This window comes from Chaetomium fimeti (genome assembly GCF_033439085.1).
Source record: "Chaetomium fimeti strain CBS 168.71 chromosome Unknown B0H64scaffold_14, whole genome shotgun sequence".
Lineage (NCBI taxonomy): Eukaryota > Fungi > Ascomycota > Sordariomycetes > Sordariales > Chaetomiaceae > Chaetomium > Chaetomium fimeti.
Window position 1 is genome coordinate 469,618 of NW_026944342.1, and position 22,879 is coordinate 492,496.

General features: G+C 54.8%; 6 protein-coding genes across 6 annotated transcripts; 4 read left to right on the forward strand and 2 right to left on the reverse strand.

The window, feature by feature from the left end:
* The first annotated feature begins 98 nt into the window (after positions 1-98).
* B0H64DRAFT_413324 (RTA1 like protein-domain-containing protein) lies at positions 99-1,509 on the forward strand. The gene is made up of 2 exons (XM_062804974.1): positions 99-630; positions 741-1,509. Exons 1-2 carry the CDS (start codon positions 447-449, stop codon positions 1,448-1,450), a joined length of 894 nt encoding a protein of 297 aa, XP_062653868.1. The 5' UTR covers positions 99-446; the 3' UTR covers positions 1,451-1,509.
* Positions 1,510-3,581: 2,072 nt separating this feature from the next.
* On the forward strand, positions 3,582-6,143 carry B0H64DRAFT_63622 (uncharacterized protein). Its single transcript, XM_062808545.1, has 6 exons — positions 3,582-3,977; positions 4,036-4,131; positions 4,265-4,979; positions 5,051-5,365; positions 5,428-5,495; positions 5,568-6,143. Exons 1-6 carry the CDS (start codon positions 3,815-3,817, stop codon positions 6,011-6,013), a joined length of 1,803 nt encoding a protein of 600 aa, XP_062653869.1. The 5' UTR covers positions 3,582-3,814; the 3' UTR covers positions 6,014-6,143.
* Positions 6,144-6,348: 205 nt separating this feature from the next.
* Positions 6,349-7,429, reverse strand: B0H64DRAFT_63646 (uncharacterized protein). The gene is made up of 4 exons (XM_062808546.1): positions 7,377-7,429; positions 7,184-7,284; positions 6,834-7,119; positions 6,349-6,738 (listed from the first exon to the last, which is right to left on the reverse strand). Exons 2-4 carry the CDS (start codon positions 7,230-7,232, stop codon positions 6,420-6,422), a joined length of 654 nt encoding a protein of 217 aa, XP_062653870.1. The 5' UTR covers positions 7,233-7,284; positions 7,377-7,429; the 3' UTR covers positions 6,349-6,419.
* A 3,424-nt stretch (positions 7,430-10,853) lies between these two features.
* Positions 10,854-12,785, forward strand: B0H64DRAFT_413337 (helix-loop-helix DNA-binding domain-containing protein). Its single transcript, XM_062804975.1, has 2 exons — positions 10,854-11,313; positions 11,523-12,785. The coding sequence occupies exons 1-2, from the start codon at positions 11,236-11,238 to the stop codon at positions 12,507-12,509; spliced, it is 1,065 nt and encodes a 354-aa protein (XP_062653871.1). The 5' UTR covers positions 10,854-11,235; the 3' UTR covers positions 12,510-12,785.
* A 916-nt stretch (positions 12,786-13,701) lies between these two features.
* B0H64DRAFT_378872 (uncharacterized protein) lies at positions 13,702-14,666 on the reverse strand (the record flags this gene model as incomplete). The annotated part of the gene is made up of 2 exons (XM_062802610.1): positions 13,702-14,275; positions 14,389-14,666. 2 exons carry the CDS (start codon positions 14,664-14,666, stop codon positions 13,702-13,704), a joined length of 852 nt encoding a protein of 283 aa, XP_062653872.1.
* A 657-nt stretch (positions 14,667-15,323) lies between these two features.
* On the forward strand, positions 15,324-18,051 carry B0H64DRAFT_368914 (uncharacterized protein; the record flags this gene model as incomplete). Its single annotated transcript, XM_062801990.1, has 4 exons — positions 15,324-16,122; positions 16,187-17,371; positions 17,447-17,866; positions 17,966-18,051. Exons 1-4 carry the CDS (start codon positions 15,630-15,632, stop codon positions 18,049-18,051), a joined length of 2,184 nt encoding a protein of 727 aa, XP_062653873.1. The 5' UTR covers positions 15,324-15,629.
* Between the last annotated feature and the right edge of the window lie 4,828 nt (positions 18,052-22,879).

A 22,879-nucleotide genomic window follows, 5' to 3' on the forward strand; every position in this document is an offset into this window, starting at 1 on the left:
TTTAGGTACGAGAGTTGGGCGTATTTCTCGGATAAGGGGGTTAGCATGGGCAAGCATGGAAGCCAGGGGGAAGGGAAATCAATGGCTTCTCCAAAGCGGGCTGAGTCAAACCTTGCTCGTTAATTTCAGGCCGACGTTGCAGGACGGGGGCTGTCTATACATTTATTATACTCAAGATCCCCTCTGTTCCGACAAGTTACAACCGGACTCATCCATCATTCATCTTCACTCGCTCTTTGGTCAATAGTCTCGAGGTTCGTTTGTCTGGCAGTTCCGGGCCTTCTGGCTGTAAAGGGCCTGTTTGTTCTCACAACGAGAAGAGCCATCACAACAACCTCCTCCCTCTGCTTCAACCATCAGGATTCAGGAGGTCTGCTGTCTGGACATAAACCCTCACGCAACCACTCTTCGGCAACCCCGACCTTGACAACTTCTCGACAACCAAGATGGCGGACGACTCGACGGCTTCGGGAGCCGAACTCCTCGATTTCGCCTTGTACCGATATGAACTGTCGCTACCTGCCGCCATTGCTACCGCCGTCGTCTTCTTGATCCTCACGCTGCTTCACATCTGGCGTATATACCGTCACCGCTCGTTTTACTTTACCGCCTTCACTGTTGGTGGTTGCTGTACGTACAAACCTACTCAGCCGTTGTCCGCTTCAATGCCAGCAGCTGCCCCTTTTCCGAGACTGTGATCTTTGGATTAGCTAACAGTATGTATTCGTCTCGGTGCATAGTCCAAGTCATCGGTTACTGCGGTCGCATCTGGTCCCACTTCGACGACACGGCCATCGGCGGTTTCGTAATACAGGCCATCCTCATCCTGATCGCACCGGCACTGTACGCCGCCTCCATCTACATGATCCTTGGTCGCCTGATCCGCGCTTTGCACGCCGAGTCAACGTCTATCATCCCGGTCAAGTGGATGACTAAAATCTTTGTGGTTGGCGATGTCTTGTCCTTCGTCTTGCAGGCTGGTGGTGGTGGAATTCAGGCGGCCGGCACTCTCGAGTTTTACGATATTGGCGAGAAGATCATCATTGTCGGCCTTTTCATCCAGATCTTCATCTTCGGCTTTTTTCTCGTCACCACCGTCGTGTTCCACTCTCGCTTCCGCCAGTCCAACCGCACCGTTGGACAACACCCATTGATCCCATGGAAACGCCACTTAACTGTCCTGTACGTTGCTAGCTCCATCATCATGGTGCGGAGCATCTTCCGTGTGGTTGAATATCTCCAGGGGAACGGGGGCTATCTCATCTCCCACGAGGTCTTTCTCTACGTCTTTGATGCTGTGCTCATGGCCGCTGTCATGGCCATCTTTTGCATCTTCTACGTCGACGATCTCGAGACATCTGATAGCGGGAAACGGGGCAGCGCCATAGAGATGCTGTCAAGCCGAGACAGTGATGGGCCGGGGATGGCGCCGCGCCCGTATGGTGTTTGAGCGGCTGAGCCAACCTCGCGCCGCACCGAGAACCACTAATAGCTGTTAATATCACGACATCGTTGTCCTCCATCTTTGCCATGTACTTTACTTGATCACCCTGCCAAAATTAACAACCTGTGCCGTCAAACACGGGCTCTGCCTCGAACCACCGCCCAGTCCACCCCCTACCTTCAGGTGGCAGAGAAAAGAAAAGTGAGGGGTGTCGCTAACACCCCACGCCGTCAGAAAATTCAACGTTAACGAAGTTGAGCAGATCCATCGATCAAGAGATCGCGAGTCGTACGCCAGGTTCTCATGTAACCGACCGTGGGTCCGTAGCCACCCAGCACAATCGAGGGCGCGAACGCGTCATCCAGCAGATCGATAATCTCGTGTGCTTGCAACTGCTCGCGAAGCACCGTTCTACGTCTCTTGTGCTCGTTACGGCTCGGCTCCTTGGTTGAGATAGCCTCAAAGCGTTCACCATTCTCGGTGTTGTTGCCGTCGATGCTGTTGGCAAGGGAGTTCGCTTCCGAGTGACTGACGATGCCGCGAATGTGCTCTCCGATTTCTGGTAGGGTAATGTACTGTTGCATCCGGACAGGATCTTGGAGAGGCACAATCGGGGGGCCGGGGATCGCCTCCATCATGGCGTGGGCTAGTGCCAGGGTTCCGATGGTCGCCGCATTCGAGGCAGCTCGGGCGGCCCGGACTACGAGTTCCCCGGCTTTCTGAAAGGGGCTTGGTGGTGCCCTCTCAACTGGGGAATCAAGTTGATCTGGGTCGAGTGCGGTTGTTGATGTGGTCTCAGTTGTGTCGTCTGCCATCTCTGTGTGCGGGAAAGTGAGCAATCCAAGGTGGCTGTCTCAGGGACGGCAGAACTGATTGAGGGTTTAATTGCAGGTGGCTATGAACGGAGATTCCCAAGCAAGTTCAAGCGGCGAGGCAAGTAACTACCTAAGTAAGGTAGTTACCTATGTGTGTGATACTATGGCGTAGTGAACAACGCATTCACCATCTTGTTCGCATGGCCTCACATGGGCGAACAATATCATTCACTGAGCAACGGGAAGCTTGACCAAAATGCCAGATGAGAAGGCCGGGTCCTTGACACACCTTACATTTTTATCCCACCCAGGCTCTCTAACTAATGCAAACCTGTACGTTTCTCAATATCGACCAAACGATAGCGGTTCATGGGCTTGGGTAGGTAGGTAGGGAGGTACATTGCTTGAATCTCTCAGAGAACAACCAAATCGCTACGAAGTACGTACATACAAAGCATCAACCATCAACTACAACTCCCGACCCCTGCTTTCACTGTGATAGTCTCTCATCAAGGCGGCTCGCGGCTCTACTTGAGCAACCTGATCGATGGCCATGCAGATTCTTCTGGTTCAGATGATGGATACTCCGTGAACTGGGCTGGCTTGCAAATGTGCGGGCCCTTCTCCCTTTTCTCTGCCTTGAGTGATAGCTACCTAGGTAGGTACCCAGATAGGTACTGGGACATTGAAGCTTCCCACTTGGGATGTATGTACAGACACAGTGATTTTGCCACGCCCAGTTTCACCTGAGGTCGCAGTCCAGATGGCAACGGACTTGGCGCTTTTGTGCAAGTGGTCAGGCACCCACGCACCCGGGACTCGCACCAAGCAGGCTTCCCAGGCCCGGCCCTTGCCGCCCCCCGCGTTGCCCAGCCCTACCGCCCTACCAGCGGGGCTGTGGTCCGATCAATGGGGTGGGTTGACGGCCTGCAGTCTTGGGCCCCGCGTCTCATCTCATTTCCAAGGGGGATGACTCTGTCCGACCCGGGACAGTGCCCGTGGACGCATGGTCAGCATGGACATATGTATATCTTCCGTGTTCCGTGATTTGGAACACGTCTCGTTCAAGTTCTTTATTTGAATCATGATACCTCAATTAGCAGGCGGGAAAAGTCAGCCTGCTGACCCCTGGGCAACAAAACCTCCTGGTCCTTGAAGCAGTGGAGATCCCTCTGTCCCCCCCCTGCTTTCTCAGCACCTCATTCGCTTGTTCGCGATGGAGCCCCCGGGAATCATTCCTCAAACGATGCCCAAGTCCGAGATGGGATTGCGGCCGGCACCACCGAATCCCAGCTCGAACCGTGCATGTTCCAGCTGCGACGCAGATCGGCTAACGCTCCCGGGTCAAACGGTCAGCAACTCGCTCCCAAGCAGAACTCCGCAATCTTGGTGTGATGAATCTCGGGAGGGCTCCGGTTCTCTTCCCTTTCTTTGCATAACAAACCACTTCAGAGGTACATACGACCAACTCGAACGCGACGACGAACCGACAACACACGAGCGCACCTATCTTCGAACACGTGGAGCAATCATGGCGTGTTAATCACCTAGGTACATGTACCGACTCAAGACCGCAGCAGTACTCCCGATCGCGATGCGCTCCCACCGTGCGGCATCGGGCTTGCTTGCCCTCCTGGGGGCACTCCGGTGTGCTCTCGGGGCGGAGGTGTCGGATACCCCGACAGTCGAAGATTTCCTCCGCAGAAACAGCGTCTCGGGTAGGTTGCATCCTGTCTCACTGGCCCGAAGGTGCAGAGCCGTTCTAACAGCAAGAAGCGACGGTTATCGGCGACTATGTTTACATGGATGGCGGCGAGATGTCACAGTTGTTGGACGGCAAGAAGCTGGAAACAGGCCGGGGGTCAGATCCAGGTGAGGCGACTCCATAATATTCGGGCATCTGTTCAATCCCGTGTCATTTCTACACTTCGGTCTCTCCTTGCCCGTGTGGCGACCAAGGCTCCCGAGTCCTACAAAGGTACTAACAGTGCTCAACTTGCCCCAGTAAACTCGACGATTTCCATCAACATTGGCAAGTCATGGACTTCTTCGGCCATTACCATGCGAAGAATAAACAGGCCGTGGGGGTCCAAGGCCAACCAAATGATCTGGACCGACAAAGAAGCAGGGGCCTTTTACGTCTGGGGCGGCAAGTGGATAGGGGGTAGGAACATGACGGAAAACGCGCTATGGAAGTTCACGGCCGACGGCAACGGCGGTGGCACTTGGGCCCTCGAGACTCCGGAAAACCCAAATCTCTTCAACAATCTCGAGCAGTACGAGTTTGGCGCGTTTGCCAATACCGGCACAACGGGGTATAGCGTCGGGGGGTTGGCGTCGGGCTGGACGAAAAAGGGTCGCAGCCATAACCAGGTGGTGCCGGGCATGGTCACCTTCAATATGGACACGAAGATCTGGCAGAACGGAACCACAGCGTTCAGTCCTACCGACACCATCGTCACCGCTTCGGCCGAGTATATCCCGAACTTCGGCCCCAACGGTCTGATCATGCTGTTCGGCGGATTATCTTTCCCACATGATACCAGAAGCACCGCGGAGCAATGGCAGAACGCGGCGTCGTACGATCTCCAAAACCTGACCTTTTTCGACCCCGAGACGAAGGACACATACTGGCAGATCGCGACGGGGAGCGTTCCCCCACGTCCGCGGTCCAAATTCTGCGTCACCGGCTTCGAGACCTCGGACGGTGGTTATGACATGTGAGTTTGTCTTGCGAGTTTAGCGCTTTTAGAGCCACACTCTGGCCGCTATGTTGCTAACACCTCTCAAGCTTCTTGTCTGGGGGATACAACTACCGTGACAAATTTCCCTATGACGACGCTTACGTTCTGAGCTTGCCGGGATTTGTATGGACAAAGCTCCCAGACCCCGAGACAGGCGCACGCCAGTCCCATACCTGTGTGTCCGTCGGAAAGCGGCAAGTTCTGAGCATAGGCGGCACGGACACCGGGTGGGCGCAACCAGATCCGGCTCCGCAGGGGTTGTTGTTGTTCGACATGACCGAGATGAAATGGAAGACCTCTTATGACGCTAACGCGGCAGCGTACGAGAGGGCTACCGTTATCGACACCTGGTACAACAACGGGTAGGCGGAGCCCCCTTTTCCCTCTTGCTGAGTTTACCGAGTTCTGGTCCTAACAATTACAGCTCTTTGGATGTAGTCGAGTGGTCGTCGAACGCGGTGCGGGACATGTTTGCCAGCAAGTCAACAACAGGTAGGTGACGAGACGACCCATCCCTCATTCTATTCCCGCCCATAGTTCACATATTCTGACATGAATCACAAGACCCGGGATCAACTTCATCACCGAGCCCCAGCCCATCCGGCACAGGGTCGGAGTCGGAGTCCACTCCGGTTGGCGCGATTGCAGGCGGAGTTGTCGGCGGTGTGGCTGGGATAGCCCTCATTGCCGGCATCGTCTGGCTGCTCATGCGACGCCGGAGAAAGAACAACGGCCCTGGCCCCGGGACAGAAAGTACATATTATGATGACGGACGTGACGCCCCTGAAGCCGCCAAGTATGGTAGCCCGATGGAGTCGACGTACAAGATGGAACCGCAGGAGCTTAATTCCCAGCGCCCTTACGCCGAGCTTCATGCCCAACGCCCTTACGCCGAGCTTCCCGTCCAGCACCATCACGCCGATGCTACTACTGACAGTAGCGCTACCTTTACAAATCCACTCCTCGGCCACACGGCGGCTGTCGAGATGGATGCGACACCCTCGAGGTAGGAATTCGTGGGCGCGCTTTCTGCGGGAAACATGATAGGAACAGGAGTGGCTTTTACGCTGTATTTATTCAACTTAGACATTCACAGTACAATAATAACAACAAGGGCCAAGGGCTCGAATCACCTACCGAGGTACCTGTCAAAGAAAAGGAGACGGGGGTGGGTTTGGGGGGTCATGCCAGTAAGGATATAACCCAGATGCAGCCGGGACATGAGGCAGATATTCTGCGCATACGCGATGCTTTTTTTACGTTGCCGCCGGCCCTCCAGTCCTGGTTCCAGGCCGGCCACCTTACTCTCCCGAACTGCGAGTATGTATATACACTTCCGCCAACTATCACCACTGCGCCCCCCAACAACAGACCCCTTGCTCATGCCCCCAGCCCCTCCCCCAATCTTTTCCGAACTCAAGACGTCAGCCTCGCGACGGTATTCTCAAAGTCGGGATTCGCCGCCTGGGCAAAGTCGTGCGACCAGTAGGCGTGGACGTCGTGGATGGGGATGCTGGAGGACGGGCTGTTGACGCTGGACGGCTTGCCGGGCGAGTAGGCGAAGGCGAGGCGGTTGCCGCCGCTCGGGCTGAGGTAGCGCATCGACGACCCGGACTCCCACGCCGTGCAGCCCTTGCAGAGCGCCGTGAACTGCCAGTGCGTGCTGTTGGACTTGGTCCCGGCCTTGAAGAGCGTGTACTCGGCGCCCGTGTACGGCTGCGGCATGACGTGTCCGCTGGGGGGTCGGCGGTGTTAGTCTCTGGTTGGAGTCGGAGGGGTTTTCTTTTTTCTTTTTTCCTTTTTTCTTTTTTCCGGGAAAGGATGACTTACGAGGCCCAGCGGGAGGACAGGACGACGTTGTTGCTGGAGCCCCTCCAAGCTACCAGCAGCGGGTTCCGCGGCATGGAACCTCCCCAGGAGAGGCCGGCCCAGCCGACGTCGTTTGGCACGACCATCTGGATGACGGAGTCATACGAGGTATAGCTCTGGGCGGTGTCCGGAATTGCGACGCGGAAGGTGATGCCACGGCCGTCGGCCTTGTAGAGCTGGAAGTTGGACGTGAATATCAAGCCGGTGTCAGGGTCCTGGTAGACGGCGTTGGCGGCGGCGGCTGCTGCTGCGTCCATCGGTCAGTATTTTGAACATCTTCGCCGGTTACCGGCTCGGATACATGTACTTGCCGGTCCTTAGCAGGGCTGCCACGAGCCCGAAAAATAGTGTCCACAGCATGGTGAGATTTCTCCGGGGGAGCTTATCACTTGCTGGTAATCTAGATAGGTGGCTAAGGAGCGGCCGTCGATCAGCCAAGGATCCTCAAATACTTGTCCACACAACTACCGTCGCCGAGAGACAATGGACGGGGGGTCAACGTACGGAGCTCTACTGTCAGAAACCGGCGGGTGAGCTTGGCGGCAGGAGAATGTGCAACAGGAAGACAAGGAGCGGCAGGACGAGCCTTTTAGTTGTCGGCCACGGATCGAGTGGCACGCCGGCCAAGGCCGCCGAGATATGGGGAACGGGTGTATCCCACCATGAGTAAATATAGAGGGCGGCTTGGCACGTTGCTGTCGGCATCTCGAATCCCTGAAGGGTATCGGTCCAGGGCGGCCAGGGCGGAGCCGGTCCGGAGTCAACTGCTGGACGCCGCGCGAGGCCAAGACAAATCACTAGGCGCCCGTTGGACCGCTGCAATCGCGTGACGACGTGAGGTCGGCCCTGAGCTTGTTAATCTAAACCGCGGCGGAGAATCCTCCTCCTGGGGCGCGGCGCTTCCCTTGTGGCGTGCAGGGATTGGGGCTGGCTACGACGGTAGGAGGTTGTAATGTGCAAGGGACGGCATATGGCGATGCCGGCGACTGGAGACTGGTAGTGCGGGGTGACTGGCGAATGGCTTTTTTTCCCTTCCAAGATCAGCCTCCCTTTTACCCGACGATATTAGGCCAGGGAGCCGTCCAGGTTCATCGACGGCCAGCCCCCGGGGGGTAAATAGTCAGCATATATTAAAAGCAGTTGCATTACAGCTACTCAGAACCGCAAAAGCCGAACTGGGAACGGGGGTAGTGTGGGCGAGTCGTGACGCGAAGATGTTGATATGAAAAGGGGTTGCACGTAATTCGAGCCGCTGCGACGTTGCCGTTCCATTTTTCTTGGGTCTTGGGAAGTTCGAATGCAAACACACCTTCCAGAACCTTGAACATAGTTCCTACGCTGACGAATCGGGACACGTACCAAGCCTGGGGCAACTCGCAATACAAATGCCCCCAAGCTCACTGGCTGAAAGCCAACCAAGGTGCCATCAGATGTGAGGTCCAGGTCCTGGATACCACAGCATGACCGCCTCACCATATTGCTTGACCCCTCAAGTCCGGGTTTTAATATCCTCAATCATCTATTTCTCAATTCCAACCTCCAGTCGAGTCGATAGCGCTCGCGTGGTGCATACGAGAGAAACCTTCTAGAAGCCCCGTGTGCCGGGCATTTCACCAACCATCTTGTTTTTCAAATCCATATTCCGGGTTTGGATCCTTGGCTTGTTAATTTAGCAAGCCCATGCCATGTGGTGGTGGTGAACCTACCCTCCTGTTCAGGAAGGGTCCAAACCTGCGTCCCTTTCCGTGGAGATGCTGGCATGTTGCACTGCGCGGCTTTCGTTGTAGGCGCTTAGAGGGGGCCATAACTTTGTCTGTAAACTCGCCCGCCTGGGACTTCCCGCAGCTCGGTCACACATCTGTCTCCGAAATAGGGATCGGAGGCAAGTTTCCGTGGCTAGTTCACACTTGGCCTAAGACACAAGTAAGGAGCTATCTGTTCTGAACACAGTCAGCACTCAGTTGAGAACTCGATATCATGATTAAAGCTTCACCCTTTTTAGGTCTCTGGGTCACACAAAGGCTAGAAACTACATTGCGTGGGATGAACTTAGAGGTACTATTGAGAAATCATCTATGCGATAGAGTCCCTTGCGGGTCGGCAACGAATCAGTAGGGTTTCCCTTCCGAGGGGTACTCAATCAAATCGTACTACCCATTTCAAGACTGTCACAACATTTGAATGATTGTTCTACGTCATTGAAGAGTGTTAACCGTCCGAAACCGATGCTCGGTCCGTGACGTTCAGGGACTTCAAGATTCCCACATGGAGATATTGCTCCTCTATGGTCAAGACACACAAGACATCGATGCATGGCTCGGAGTATATGGGAAGTTCTTTCGTAACCCAAATGTTCACCGGGTCAATACCAGGATCTGCAACCTACTTTAACTTGGTTGTAGGATACTCTCTTTAATATCCTTTGTTTCATGTTTTCATCGTGGGGCCCCGTGTTACTGAGATTACGGGCAATACGGGGATCCCTTCCTGCACTGCTGATTACCACTTCATTATTAGTAACACGCCAGTGTCCGAGGTGCTGGATGATCGACATTTACCAAGTTGCTGGATCGGTTACGGTTCCCGGAAGCCTGGATCCCGATTCCGCCGCACCGTCTAAGCGATTTGATCCCAGAGGTCCGGTAACTAGGTCTAAAGGGCCTTGGCAACGCCGATTAGATGCCGGCAGAAGGATCTGAGGAAGCCGAAACCGGGTTGCTGGCTCGGGAGTGTTGGGGAACGGGATCATGTGGCCCACATGGTGTCTATCACGACGATCGTCGATCAACACCCAAAATGGTTCGTATGCATAAGGCTCGGGCCTCAGGAGAGACGCCATGTTAATGACAACATCTTCTTTGCTCAAAAGTACCTGATCGGTGAGTGAGGGAGAGGTTTTCGGCGGGGGGGCTCGCCGTGCAAGGCCCAAGACCACTCACCACTCACTCACTTGGTATCTATGTACCTGGGGTCTTTATTTCGTGCCTTCGCCAACTGATCATATCAAGGTTGAGTCAAGGTGAGGCTACTCGGTGTTCGAGACATTTATGTAGGTCGTTCCGGCGGTTGCCGTGAGATGGAACCATTCGCGGGCCGAAGCGGAGACATCTCGGCGGATAGCTTGGCGTTGCTCGGCCGGGCCCGAGTCCGGCAGCAGGACCGGTATTCGGGGTGGGGCGCCCTAACAATTTTCCCTCGGACCGGACTGATCTGGCACAACTCTTTGACTCATTTCAGGAGGAGAGATGCCCATAAGTGATGACCGGAAATTGATGTCGGCTGATCTAGTGGTAAGATGAACGAAAAATCGTTCGTTTTTGAGGGGCTCAGGAGTCAGCTGCTTCGGAGGGAATCGTGAGCAACCGGATTTTCCAAAACGTGAAAACTTGCTCCGCAAAATTACCGCCAGGCGAAGCACATCACGATTTTTACCCGGAGGTTTCCGGTCAATTTTGTATGGGCGCTTGGCAGGGCTCCGTATCAGGCCATTCTGCCGAATTCGGCCGATACAGACTGGTGTTCGGGCTGAGGACCGGCGCAAGATGCTGCCGTCGACTCCCATCCTTTTTCTGCCCCACGAAACAACGTTTCTCCGCTGCCCCCACTGCATTCCCGCCTCCGCTCGAGTTGTTCATCATCGGACGTTGTTTGCCCTGTGATTGCTCATTGGGCGCTCTTAGATGTTCCTGTCGTCAACGATCGCCTGCGAGATGGAAAATTGCCCGACATTGAAGAAGCGCACCAAAAGTTAATTAGTCTCTGTCCGACAACAAGCCACTAAGAAGGACCTAGAGGCTTCGGTTGATGGATACCTAACTAAAACGAGCCCCGGCCGCTCGCTCTTCCCGCGCGTTCAGGCCGAGGGCGGGCGGAGGGCGGGCGGCTCCGAGATCCCTCTGCAGGCAGGTGGGGCACTCACTCAGCGCTGCGTGCCCCCTGCAGTGCTCCGAGAGTCAGGGTCTGGACCTTGAAAACCAGCCCAGTCCATTCTCGTACGACTGAAAAATAAATCATCGGTTTGCAGCTCCTTAGCAGGTCCCAAGACGCTGTAGTGCCACCATTCACCACGTAACTGAACTGTAATGCCAAGATGGGTGCCGAGGCGCGCCGACCGAAACGCCGTTTCCGAGGACGGCATTCCAATGGTTTTAAAAGACCTTGAGCTCCCTTGACCTTCCCTGTCTGCAGTGGTTGGCATCATCACGATTCATGAATCATCAACATCAAATCACCACTCATCCAACCCGACATCCCACACTCAACAATATTGACATCGCACCCCGGTCGCTAGTCACCAGCTCCAAACAAACGACCTACTCTTTCGAGTTTAGGTACCTAGTCTAGCAATCGATAGCCAACCAGTATGTCTGGCACAACAACCATTGACTCGTCGATGGCATTCGACCCATACACCACAACGTCCTTTGACGCTTCCGACCTTGTCAGTTGCTCTCTTCTTCCCCTTGTTCTTCCGTCAACTTTGGACTCCGGCGCATTGTGAGGGCAAGGCGAGTCTCCCGCCCCTGCAATGCTCGGTTATTCCGGGGGTTCAATATTCCTCCCCCAAGAGTATTACTCTGTTGACTCCCTACCCCGGCACACACACAACTTCAAGTCCTTTTCCATGTCCAGCGGCTAACCATGTTAAAGCAAACATATCCCGACTACTCCCCAATGTCCTTCTTTGATACAGAAGACTTCGGTGCAGACTTCTCATCTGGCTCGGCGGCTTCCCCCTCGTCGCCGCTCTCACCCGCCCTTTCAGCCAGCTCATTCGGCTTCCCCACGACCGACGCGTGGACCGCCCGGGATTCGGTAGCGCTCTCCCCCGAGCCCGAGAAGCTCTTTGAGTGCCAGACATTTGCCTCGTGCTCGCCCTCGAACCCTACCTCGAGCCCGGTCATCAACCCCTTGGACCTCACCGTCCCACCCTTCTTCCAATCACCCCAGATCATGTTGGCCACCATCCCCAACCAGCAGCAACCTACCACCACCGCTCTCCCCACGCCCCCGACACCATCAACAACACCCCCCATCACCAACACCACCACCAGCACAAAGCGGTACCCATCCCGCGGACTCAAGCGCAAGTCAGCCAGCAGCCCATGCGACTCAGAAGAACCCGCCCCCAAGTCAGCCGCCACATCACCACCATCCCCCACAACCTCAGCAGCAAACCGCCCCTCCGCCACCCCCACCACCCCCACCGGTACCCCGGCCCCCAAAAAGACAGCCCACAACATGATCGAGAAGCGCTACCGCACCAACCTCAACGACAAGATCACCCAGCTGCGCGACGCCGTGCCCTCCCTGCGCATACTGGCCCACCAGCGGTCGCCGACAACGACCACAGATGCTACTGCTGCTGCTGCTGCCGACGTCGACGTGGATGAGGCTGCCACCGGGAACGGGGGTGGAGGTGGGAGGCTGAATAAGGCTACTATTCTGAGCAAGGCGACCGAGTATATTATGCAGCTGGAGCGGAGGAATCTGGGGTTGGAGGCTGAGAATGGGGCGTTGAGGGGGCGGGTGGAGGGGTTGGAGATGTTGTTGATGGGGAGTGTTAACGGTGGTGATGACGGTGGTAGTGCTGTTGGGGAGAGTGGGGGTGTGCGGGTTGTGGGGGGTTGGAATTAGGGGGTTTGGTTGGGGATTCTTCTTTTTTTGTTTGTTCTCGGGTTGGGCGGGTGCGGAACTTTAGGTTTATCACGGTAGCGTTGGAAACGGGTTGGCATTGGGTCAACAGTCGGTGGATTGTGTCAGGTTGTTATGATACCTCGGGATTTGGGCTGCATTGGGACGGGAGTTACTCTGGGAAGGGGGTCAAAATAGTGCTGCGGGTTCCGAGGGGTCGATTTGATCAGATTAAATTAATTCTAAGCCACGGTTTAAAGACAATATCTCATCTCTGCGTGTTAAACCACACGTCTTCGTTTGGTCCTCTTCTTTGCGTCCTAGGCATGGAGTGAGTGTTAATCCTGGGTACCTAAGGAAGGTAGGTATGTAATGGGATTTGATTCCAAGACCGTGTTAGCCCGAGACCACCCTTCTCGTCCCCATAGCTCTTATCCCTGAAAGTGGGTACGAGTGAGCCGCAAATTCAGAGCCTACTTCTTAGATTTCTTGTGCTACTTGTACTGAATGATGTTGTCCTTCTTGTTTGTGTGCGGCCACAACTTGTTGTACGCGTCCGCGTCCTTGACCGACACGGCACCACGACGAACGGTTGATGCCGCCTGATCGGAGCCACTCTTTCCCTTGCTGGGATCGGAGACACTCTTTCCCTTGTCCATATTGTCAGAATGTGTTGTTGTTGTTGTTATTGTTGTTTTTGTTGTTGTTGTTGTGGATGTTACTGGTTGTTGAGGGTTTTGGTTTGTTAGTTGTGGGAAATGGGAGGGGGCTTGAAGTTTATATATACATACGAGAATGCGTCGGTTGTTCGTAGGGAAGAGGAGGTATTACGGAAAACAGTAGTTTGTTCCATGCTGGTCTTTGTATCCATGTACCGAGATTAGGGTAATTCCCTCTTTGTACGATGCGGTGTTCCTGTTGTTTCTGTTTTGGAGTAATACAACCTTTATCACGCCTCATCTGTCCCTGGCTTTCGATCCAAGCCTCGGCTACACGATCACTTGCGAAATCCCACTGGGAGCACTGGGGTGCCTCAACCTGGAACCCAAACCTCGATAATGACTGAAGGACTTTTGATACGTTATCCAGTGCTAGTATGGACCAGCATGACTAACACCGATATCTAACGATAAAATCCCCCAAACCGAGATAGAGAAGACGCTTGAACAGGCGTGACGCCAAAGGGTCTCTCCCATCATCTCAACGTAACTGGCCTCAGGTTGTAGGTAATGCGCCCCCCAGGGTGGTGACTACTAGGACTCTCGTGCTTGACCGATTCCAGTCGGGAGCTGGACCAAACGTTGACCTGGACAGTGCGACTAAAACTTGTTTGGGGATTCTCATCAGAATAATACGAGTAATCCTGGTCCTCGTGGCGGCTACCGTGATAGTGCTCTTGCGAGCACTCTTCCCTTCGATAACTGCGACGGTCAGCCGTGTACGAGTAGTCTTCGTATCTTTTACGACCACTATTGTTGGTTGTGTACGAGCGCCGCTCTGAGAGATGAGTATCGCTCCGCTCCGCGGGGAACGGATCGGATGGGCCAGATACACCATATGCCGAATCATCGTCGTCGTAATAGCGATCCCTGGAACGGGATCGATGACGGCTTCGATGTCGGCTTCGATGACGGTGCCGACGACTAGGTGGCGGGTTGGTATCGGGGGCCGGTGCTTCAATCACAAGGGTCGAGTCTGACGAAGCACTTCGGCTTCTCCTGATGCTCGAGTCTTGATAGGGAACCATCGCTTTACTGCTTTCTCTAGGTCTTGAAGAAGACGTGCCGTGTTAGTGACAACATGCTTCAAGGGTAGTCTGAGCAACTAATCGAATCATAAAACTGTGTTCGTTCTTCGCGGCGGTTAAGGCAGATGGACCTACCCATGCGAAGAGGCTGACGTGTAGCTTGAAGTGGAGATCTCGTCATCGCCGTCGTATCTCGACGCGTCCCCTCCATAGTCGTCTCGGTCGTTTGAGCCACGGTCATAAGGGTCGTTTCCGGGATGGTAATCACTCTGGTTGGTTCTGGTTCGCGTACGACTTTCCTGTTCTGGGTCGCGAGAATCTCGATAATAGTACCCCGAACTTCGGGTCTCGGGTTCCTCGCTTCGACGGGAGCGGCGAGATCGCTTGGACCAGTCACTCCGGTCGCGTGGCATTGTCGTGTGCTTTCCGCTTATGTTATCGGTATCAATTGCGTTCAAAGCCTTGAATCAAGTACGAGCGGTTACATTTCATACGCCATGCAGAAGCTCACTCGGCAGGCTGCAATTTCAGTAGGCTTATATACATTCCAGTACAGGCACTGGGTTGGGACCTCTACGGAAATTAAGGTAAACTACCACGTAATCAGAGGGTTGGTGTCACAATGAGGCTACTCGGGTGACACGCCCCTTAAGAAGTTAAGATCACTTCACACAAAGAATGGTTGGCACCGGGCAAGCTAGGGCGCTAATGGAATGCCTCATGCGGGACTAATTTATACCCATCAATCGCATCATGCCTTGGTCGAGTGGCCATGCTTCGCGTTTGGGTGACGGGTGCTCTAAGGGGGCGATCCCTTAGACGGCACTCAAGAATTTTAGTCCCGACGGGCGTCCTCGTTAGAATCACTGGTCATAACAAAGGGAAAAAGGAGATCTTGAATCTCGGAGACAATATTAGCCCGTGTTTGAATTGTTAAAGTACTTTAGGTTAAATCGCAAGACTCCTAGCAAGATAGGTAGTACAGAAGTGTAAAGTTGGCGCGAGGATGGACATTGCCACATGCATGATGTCAGACATGTCGGTGTTTGATTGAGAGAAGGACGTGTACAAAGCCTCGTATCTTCCTTTGTCGCGCCGCTGACGGATACGGAGAGTGGCTATACACTCGGATCGACGAATCCAGCCGCCACCATTGTGACCACTCGCATCCCACAACCGCTCCGAGTGATTCGTCAAACTGGGAATGTCCGAATCCTACGCCACAGCACCGCCGACAAGGCCAACCGACAGTCTGACCCCACCTCACCCCCTTCAATTTCGTACAATTGACGAGCAGGCCATTTATTGAGCATTCCCACTGCCCCTGAAAGACTCCATGCAAACACCATGGACTCATAGTCATCTTGCAATACATTATGTCGACCCCTGGTAGTGCGTCCCTTACCACTCCGCCGGCATATGTCGAGCCTGGCAGCGATGCCAACCTCTCCTCTGTGTTTGAGAATCTCTATTTAACCAATAGTCCTTCGGATACATCACCCGAAACATGCCTCGTCCACCTCAAGCTGCTCTTCGCAATCCAGGCGATGAAAGAAGATGTGGGATACACGGATGGCCTCTGGGGTCTGTGGGATAGCCGTGCCGGGCCCCTCGAGCAGTCAGTGCAGAGCGTGGCGGAGAAAATGCAGGACGACCAGCTCCGGATCCTCAGCCAGCTTCGTGAGAAGCGATGGGCTTTATTTGTCGCAAGAGCGGTCGAGAGATATAAGGCGTGGTGGAGACTGTTTGGCGGAAGGCAACTTCGTGAGGAGGACATGATGGCAAATAATTCGCCCGCCTACGTTGAGTTCCCAGGCGTCGTTGGGTATGAGACAGTAGAATGGAAAGAGGAAATGCTGCCGCCACTTGGTTAGTACCGGCCCCGATCCATACCAGGATGAGAAAGCGTTTCACTGACTTCAAGGTTGTATAGATGTCTTGATGGTCTGGCACACACACATGCTCAATCCCCGTGCTTTTCTCGAGGACTGCATGCTGTCCGGCAAACGCGGATTCTGGTCAACCGGCATGCCATGGCGCCTCATCAATACCGCCATCACCAACTCCTTTACCTACAACGTTACCGCCGCCTGCAAGGCGTCTTGGACTGCCCTTACCCATCTGGAGTGGTCAAACGCCGACGACCCCCTGACCATTACCCTCCCCTGTCCCCGATGCACAACCAACCTCCAGATCCCCTGGACGACCTGTTCCCGCCCATCCACCCACCCCTTCGACGGCATTCCCGACCTCGTCGGAACCGGCTACGGTGACGGAAACCTGGAACACCAATGTTCATCTTGTCAAATCACTGTTAACAAACCTCTCCTATGCGTGTCTAAATTCACCAACGACGTCAACAGCCTTATCAATCCCGCAACCAACCGTCCCCTCCCAGGAACACTCCTCAGCTTCCGCGATGGAAAGCCCGTGCCATCCCCCATGTCATCATGGTTCGCCAAACAAGAAGCCGCGTTTCCCAACCGGCTCCTCAAGAAACGCAACGACAACCCCAAGATGCAAGTCACCGGACTGCTATGGAGCGATGCGCAGCCTACCATGCACGACGTGCGGGCCAGGATCGAGAAGATGGTCCGACGGAGCGGCTCGGGGGCCGGCTCGGGGGTCTACATCCGCAAGATGATGGCGCGGTACTGGGACAACCACAGCCCGTTCGCGCTGGACCTATGCTCGGCCGTGATGCGGCAGGGGGTCTTTGCCGAGAAGATGCACAAGATCGACTGGCTGCATAGCCCGGCCGCGAGGGCGACCATGGAGCGGCTGGTGAAGAAATACGATCGCTTCTTTAGTATCATGGCGAAATTCCCCCTTAATGTTGCGGTGCCGACGCTGGATGTGGATCTGGCGTGGCATACGAACCAGCTCAGCCCGCTGGCATATTACCAGTTTTCGGTGGCCAGGACGCAGAAGTTTATTGACCATGACGATAAGATCGACGAGGATGCGCTGAGCGGGCACTTTGAGTGGACGAGTAGGGCATATCAGGACATGTACGGCAAGGTGTACAGCGAGTGCACATGCTGGTATTGCGAGGCGGTGCGGACGGCGGTGGTTAATCCGATAGGCAGGCTGCTGGGTATGTCGACGCAGGACCAAGGTAAATACTTCGGCACTTCCCCCCTTTTCCCCCTCCCACCTGAAACCCGAACTGACACCGCCGGTGATTACCTAGTTGCAGAGACTTTCCATGCCTCCGGACAAGCCCGATTGCACCCCCCTGATAACTCGGCCCACATCTCGTCACACAATGCGGTCAAGATAATCCCGGACCCGACCGTTGCCAAACCACGCAGGGAGCTCGTGGACCGTAGGCTAGCCACGCGCCATCACAGGCGGATCGATGATGCCTACGAGAAGGCGCAGAAGCGCGCAGCGTCCAAGGGGAGGACGATACCGCCCAAGGGTGAGTATTACACCCACTGGGGATATCCGTATGCGTGCTACGGCCCCTATGTCTCTCCTGTCTGGTACACGCCGGGGATCTATGTCGGAGGAGGCTGCCCCGGTGAGATGTCTGCTTGTGGAGCGGGGGCGAGCGGGGCTTGTGCGGGCGGGACATGTGGAGGGACGGTTGCATCGGGGGGATGTGCTAGTTCGGGAGCTGGGGGAGGAGTGGATGGGGGTAGTGGCGGTGGTAAGTACTCATTTTCTACTATCCGGTATGAGGTATGATTGCTAACCCATACTGTAGGTGGTGGTGGTGGCGGCGGCTGTGGAGGAGGAGGAGGTGGTGGTGGTTGCGGAGGCGGAGGCGGAGGCGGAGGCGGAGGGTGTTGAGGTGGTGGTCCTCAAGGCCTCTTCAGCTACTCGTTGTGTCAGTTATGCAACCGAAATTCCTAGTTTGATATCCTTCAGAGCTAGATTAAGAAGACGAACTTGATCTTTTCCTACCAGTCTAGTAGCAACGAGCTGGCCGATTCATCTAAGAGCATTTCCGCAGCATTTGTAGATGTGGAGAGTGGCCAGCGAAAGGAAGCACCCCCCTTCCCCCCCCCAATAACTCACACCTAAATTCTAGGCTACCCATCTCATTCGTCGGGCAGGCGTGTTGTCGTCAGGTATGCGGTTCCCTGGCGCAGGTATGCAAAGAAGCTGTTGCCCTGGCCAGGGAACCACTTCGTTCGGGTTGTCTGGATGAGCTCTCCAGCGCTGCTGCAGAACTGGATCCGAGGTTCTTCGCTTGACTTGTCCCACGTCGGTTGCACCCACTCACCAGGCAGATGCCTTGCCCAATATTCGTTCCCAGCATTCACCGCCACACACACAAATGACCGCTCAGTGGCATCGCCGCCAGCTTTCCATTGTTCCCAGCCAGTCCGGATTTTGAGACCGGCTTTTGTGGAGAAGGCGACTGGCTCTGCTCTATTCTTGTCAAGCTTGAGTTCGGGACTAACCCATTCCACAGTCGGTTGTTCAGTAGAGGTATGGAGGCCCACTTCACTCATAGCGCCCTCGGGATTTGAAGGTCGGGGGTGAGGCGAGGGGGCTGGCGGTTGCCCGTCGCTCAGGACAACTGCACAGGGGATGTGGCCAGTTAGAACGGTCCCGTCATGGTAGGGCGTGAACGGCGTTCTGGCGGGAACGGGATCTTCGTATGATGCGCGCAACAGATCATTGTCGAAACGGACATACTCCTCGTATGCCTCGCTCCCAATGAACTCGGTCTCATTCGTGCTCACACGGGAGTGAACCACGATGTGTTGGCCCATCTCCTTCATCGTCGTGGTAGCCGCGGCGATAGTCACATGCCGGTAATCGTCCGAGTCGCTGTCATGGATGCCAATCCTATGACGGTGAGGTCAGTAGAGGTAGGTAATCATGTATGTACCACACTCCGGGTGCAGAATTTTGAGCGGTTGTGTGACGAACCTGTCTCTGGACCCGTCCTGTTAGGGTTCAGTATCGGTCGAAGGTATTCTCTCAAGGGTGCTTAGGTTCGGTGCAGCCAAAGGGTGCACAACAAAGACTTGTCTCAACAGTAGGCTCTCGAGCTTGTAGCGAACTGTAGTTGTGATTGCTAACTGGAGAACTCCCAGAGCTCTCCAGAACGAGTGACTATATACTATCTACATCCTCAGGTACCTCTGTACCTGGATCGAAGAATATTCTCATGATCCTGCGATCCGTCCTGGATCATTAGATCGCTTCTCGATCCAATGATCCACTCCTGATTGGTCACTCCTGGATCGCGGCCAGAGCTCACGATCCAGCTCTCATTGGAGAAGGCCATTCCTTGCTGATTGGCTCGGGGCACTGCCAGCGTGCCCCGCCGGGCCGTCTGCATGCGACCATATCCGTGACACGATGCCCCTCCTCCACGTCTTCCGTCCCGGAAGACTCGCCAACCTTCCTGTTCTTAAGTAGCGCCAACAGCCCATCCTTAGGTGCGCGGCCCTTTCCCCCTTTCCGTCGTATGCGTCGGCTGACATCATGTCGTCTCGTGTAAGAAAAACAACACCGAAATCCATCGCTCCCCACCCTAAAACTGTCGATCGCGATCAGCTCCTGGCGGCAATGTTCGACTCTTCCGTCCCAGTAAAGCATCCTTGCTCTTACTGCGAGGACCATAAACTCCCCTGTGAAGCCTCCCCTTCTGACTCAAGCCGATGCCTTGAATGCGTCGCCCATAATCAATCGTTATGCGACGCGCAGGGTGTGAGTGTGCAACATCTGCGCAAGATTGCGTCCAACTTCCGTCGGCTGGAAACCGAAATGGAAGAAGCGGAGGATGAGTTGGCCGTGGTGGCCGCGAAGGTCAAGCGCCTGCGTCAGCAGAAGCGGAAGTGGTCGGAGAAGATGATTCGTGCTGTCTCTCGTGGGGTCACCTCGGTCGAAGAGCTAGAAGAGTTGGAACGTCAGGAGGCGGAGGAGGCGAGGAGACAAGAGGCGGAGGGGACTGCGGCCCAGGCTGCCGTCCCGCCGACAACGGACCCAGTCCCCGACGAGCCACTCCTCGACCCTTCCTGGATCCAGAGGTTCGTAATCCGTCCCTTCTTCCCTCACCGATTCCTGACGTATTACCTAGTTCTTCCTTCGTCGATTTCCCCGCTGGGTTCGACTGGTCTTCGATACCTCCCTTGGTCGATCCGGGTTCCTCTGGTGGAACTCCTGAAGTTTCTCGGGGCAGTTGAGATTTGTAGCTGGTTGCCATGAATTGTCTTCTGGGCCAAAATCCAGCCACTTGACCAAATACTCTAACTGTCCTTTCGTGATGCGTGAGTCTAGGACTTCCTCAACGTCCCATTCCTCCTCTTCGTCTTCTGCCTCGGCGTCCTTGTCGAGTCGTGCGTTCTTGGGCGCTGGTTCTAGAAGCGAGATGTGGAAGACGTTGGTCCGTAGTCGCATTGTCAAGGGTAACGCGAGTGCGTAGTTGTTCTCCGAAATTTTCTTGTCGACCTTGAACGGTCCGACTTTGCGAAAGTCGAGCTTCCTGCTTGGTCGTTTTGTGCGAAGATTTCGAGAAATGAGGTAAACTTTGCCCCCCTCTTCTAGGCGAGGTCCCTCGAGCCTGTTTCTGTCGTAGAACTTCTTCATCCGTGTTCGTACGAATTCGAGTTCTTCCTTGAGCATCGCGTGCAGCGAGTTCATCTTGTCGGCTTTGACTGCCGCTCTGGGCACCGAAACTTCGGGCCCTTGTCGCAAATCTGCTTCGTAGCCGAAATTCGCGAAGAATGGTGTGACCCTGGTGGTCTCCGTGACGGTGGTGTTGTAGGCGAGTTGCGCTGTCGGCAGCAGCTCGACCCAGTCATCCTGCTGGAAATTGACGTACAACCGTAGGTATTGTTCGACGACCTGGTTGAGTCGTTCCGTCTGTCCGTCCGTCTGTGGGTGGTAAGCGGTTGAGAGCTTACTTTTCGTACCCAGTCTCGTCATCAGAGCCTGCCAAAACTTTGATGCGAACTTGGTGTCTCTGTCCGTGATCCATTCCTCCGGCCAGCCGTGGACCGAGGTGATGTTGCGGTAGATCACATCTGCGAGTTGTTCTGCTGACCATGTCTCCTTGTAAGGGAGGAAGTAACTCCACTTGGTGAGTCTGTCCACCATCGTGAGGATGCTGTCGTATTCTACTCCCGTTACTGAGTCCTTGGAGGCTGGTAGTTTGGTGATGAAGTCCATCGTCACCGAACTCCATGGTCGTTCTGCAACTGGCAATGGCTGTAGTAGCCCGTACGGCTTGTGTCGTCCTGGCTTGCTCCGCTTGCAGAGGTCGCATTCCGCCCGGACCTCTTCTGCCGTCTGCTTGATTCCTGGGAAGTCGTAGTTCTGCTTGACTTTCGCAATTGTCTTGCTGATTCCCATGTGTCCTCCGAGTCTCGACTCGTGGATCTTTCGAATGAGCTCCTTTTGGTCACCCAGCCTGACATAGGCCTTGTCGTGGTACCAGAGTCTCGTTCCTTCAAGTCGCAATCCCGCGATCTTGGATTCTGGCTCTTCTTGCCATGCATCGCGTTCGTCGTCCGCGATGATTCCTTGGAAGTCTCGTTCCAGTCGTTGTTCTCTGAAGGCCGCACAGCATTCTACAAACGGTTGCAGAGGCCTGGCTTCGGGATCTTCCGACTGTTGCTGAAGTGCTGCGATCTCGTAGTCTTCAGTCGGTTGGGAAGCGTGCCGTAGCGATCCGTCTGTCTGTTGATGTAGCAATGGTGGTGAGACTTCAGACGTGTTGTCGTGGTGATCCGCTCTCCTACTCAAGGCATCTGCTCGTGCGTTCTCTGAGCCTTTCTTGTAGTGGATCGTGAAGTTGAATTCGGACAGAAATTCTGCCCATCGAGTCTGTCGTCCGTTCAGCACCTTGGTGGTGGTGAAGTATCGTAAGTTCTTGTGGTCTGTGTACACCTGAACTTCGTGTGTCGTGCCGCTGAGGTATGGTCTCCATTCCTGAAATGCTTCGATGATTGCGAGAAGCTCCTTGTCGTGGATCGGGTAGTTGAGCCTTGGTCCTTCGAGTTTCTTGGAGAAGAACGCAACTGGATGAAGCTTGCCGTCCTTGTCTCTCTGACCAAGTTGTCCTCCGATCGCGAAGTCCGAAGCATCAGCCTCGACTTCGAAAGGTGTGCTTGGATCAGGCAGCATGAGCACCGGGTCGGCGATGATCGCATCGCGGATCCGCTGGAAAGCCTGCTCGTGCTCCTGCTTCCACTGGAATGTGGCATCCTTTTTGGTAAGTTCGTGCAGAGGTCTCGCGAAGTCGCCAAAATTCTTGATGAACATTCTGACGAAGTTGGCGAATCCGATAAATCCTCTGACCTCCGTGGCGCTCGTCGGTGTCGGCCACGTCTTGACAGCTTCCAGTTTCTCGGGTTCGATCTTGACCCATCCCGGGGAGATTTCGTAACCCAGAAATACTGTCTTCTTGACATGAAACTCGCTCTTGTCCTTGTTGACTGACAATTTGTGCTCGTGCAGTGCGTCCAGCACCTGCCGTACGTGTTTCTTGTGTTCTTCGAGTGTCTTGGAGTAGATGAGAATGTCATCCAAGTAACAGACTGCAAATTTATCGAGGCAATGTCGAATTGCGTGGTCGATAGCGGCTTGAAACGTCGCTGGTGCGTTGGTCAACCCAAATGGCATAACGAGGTACTCGTAGTGTCCGTAGGGTGTCCGA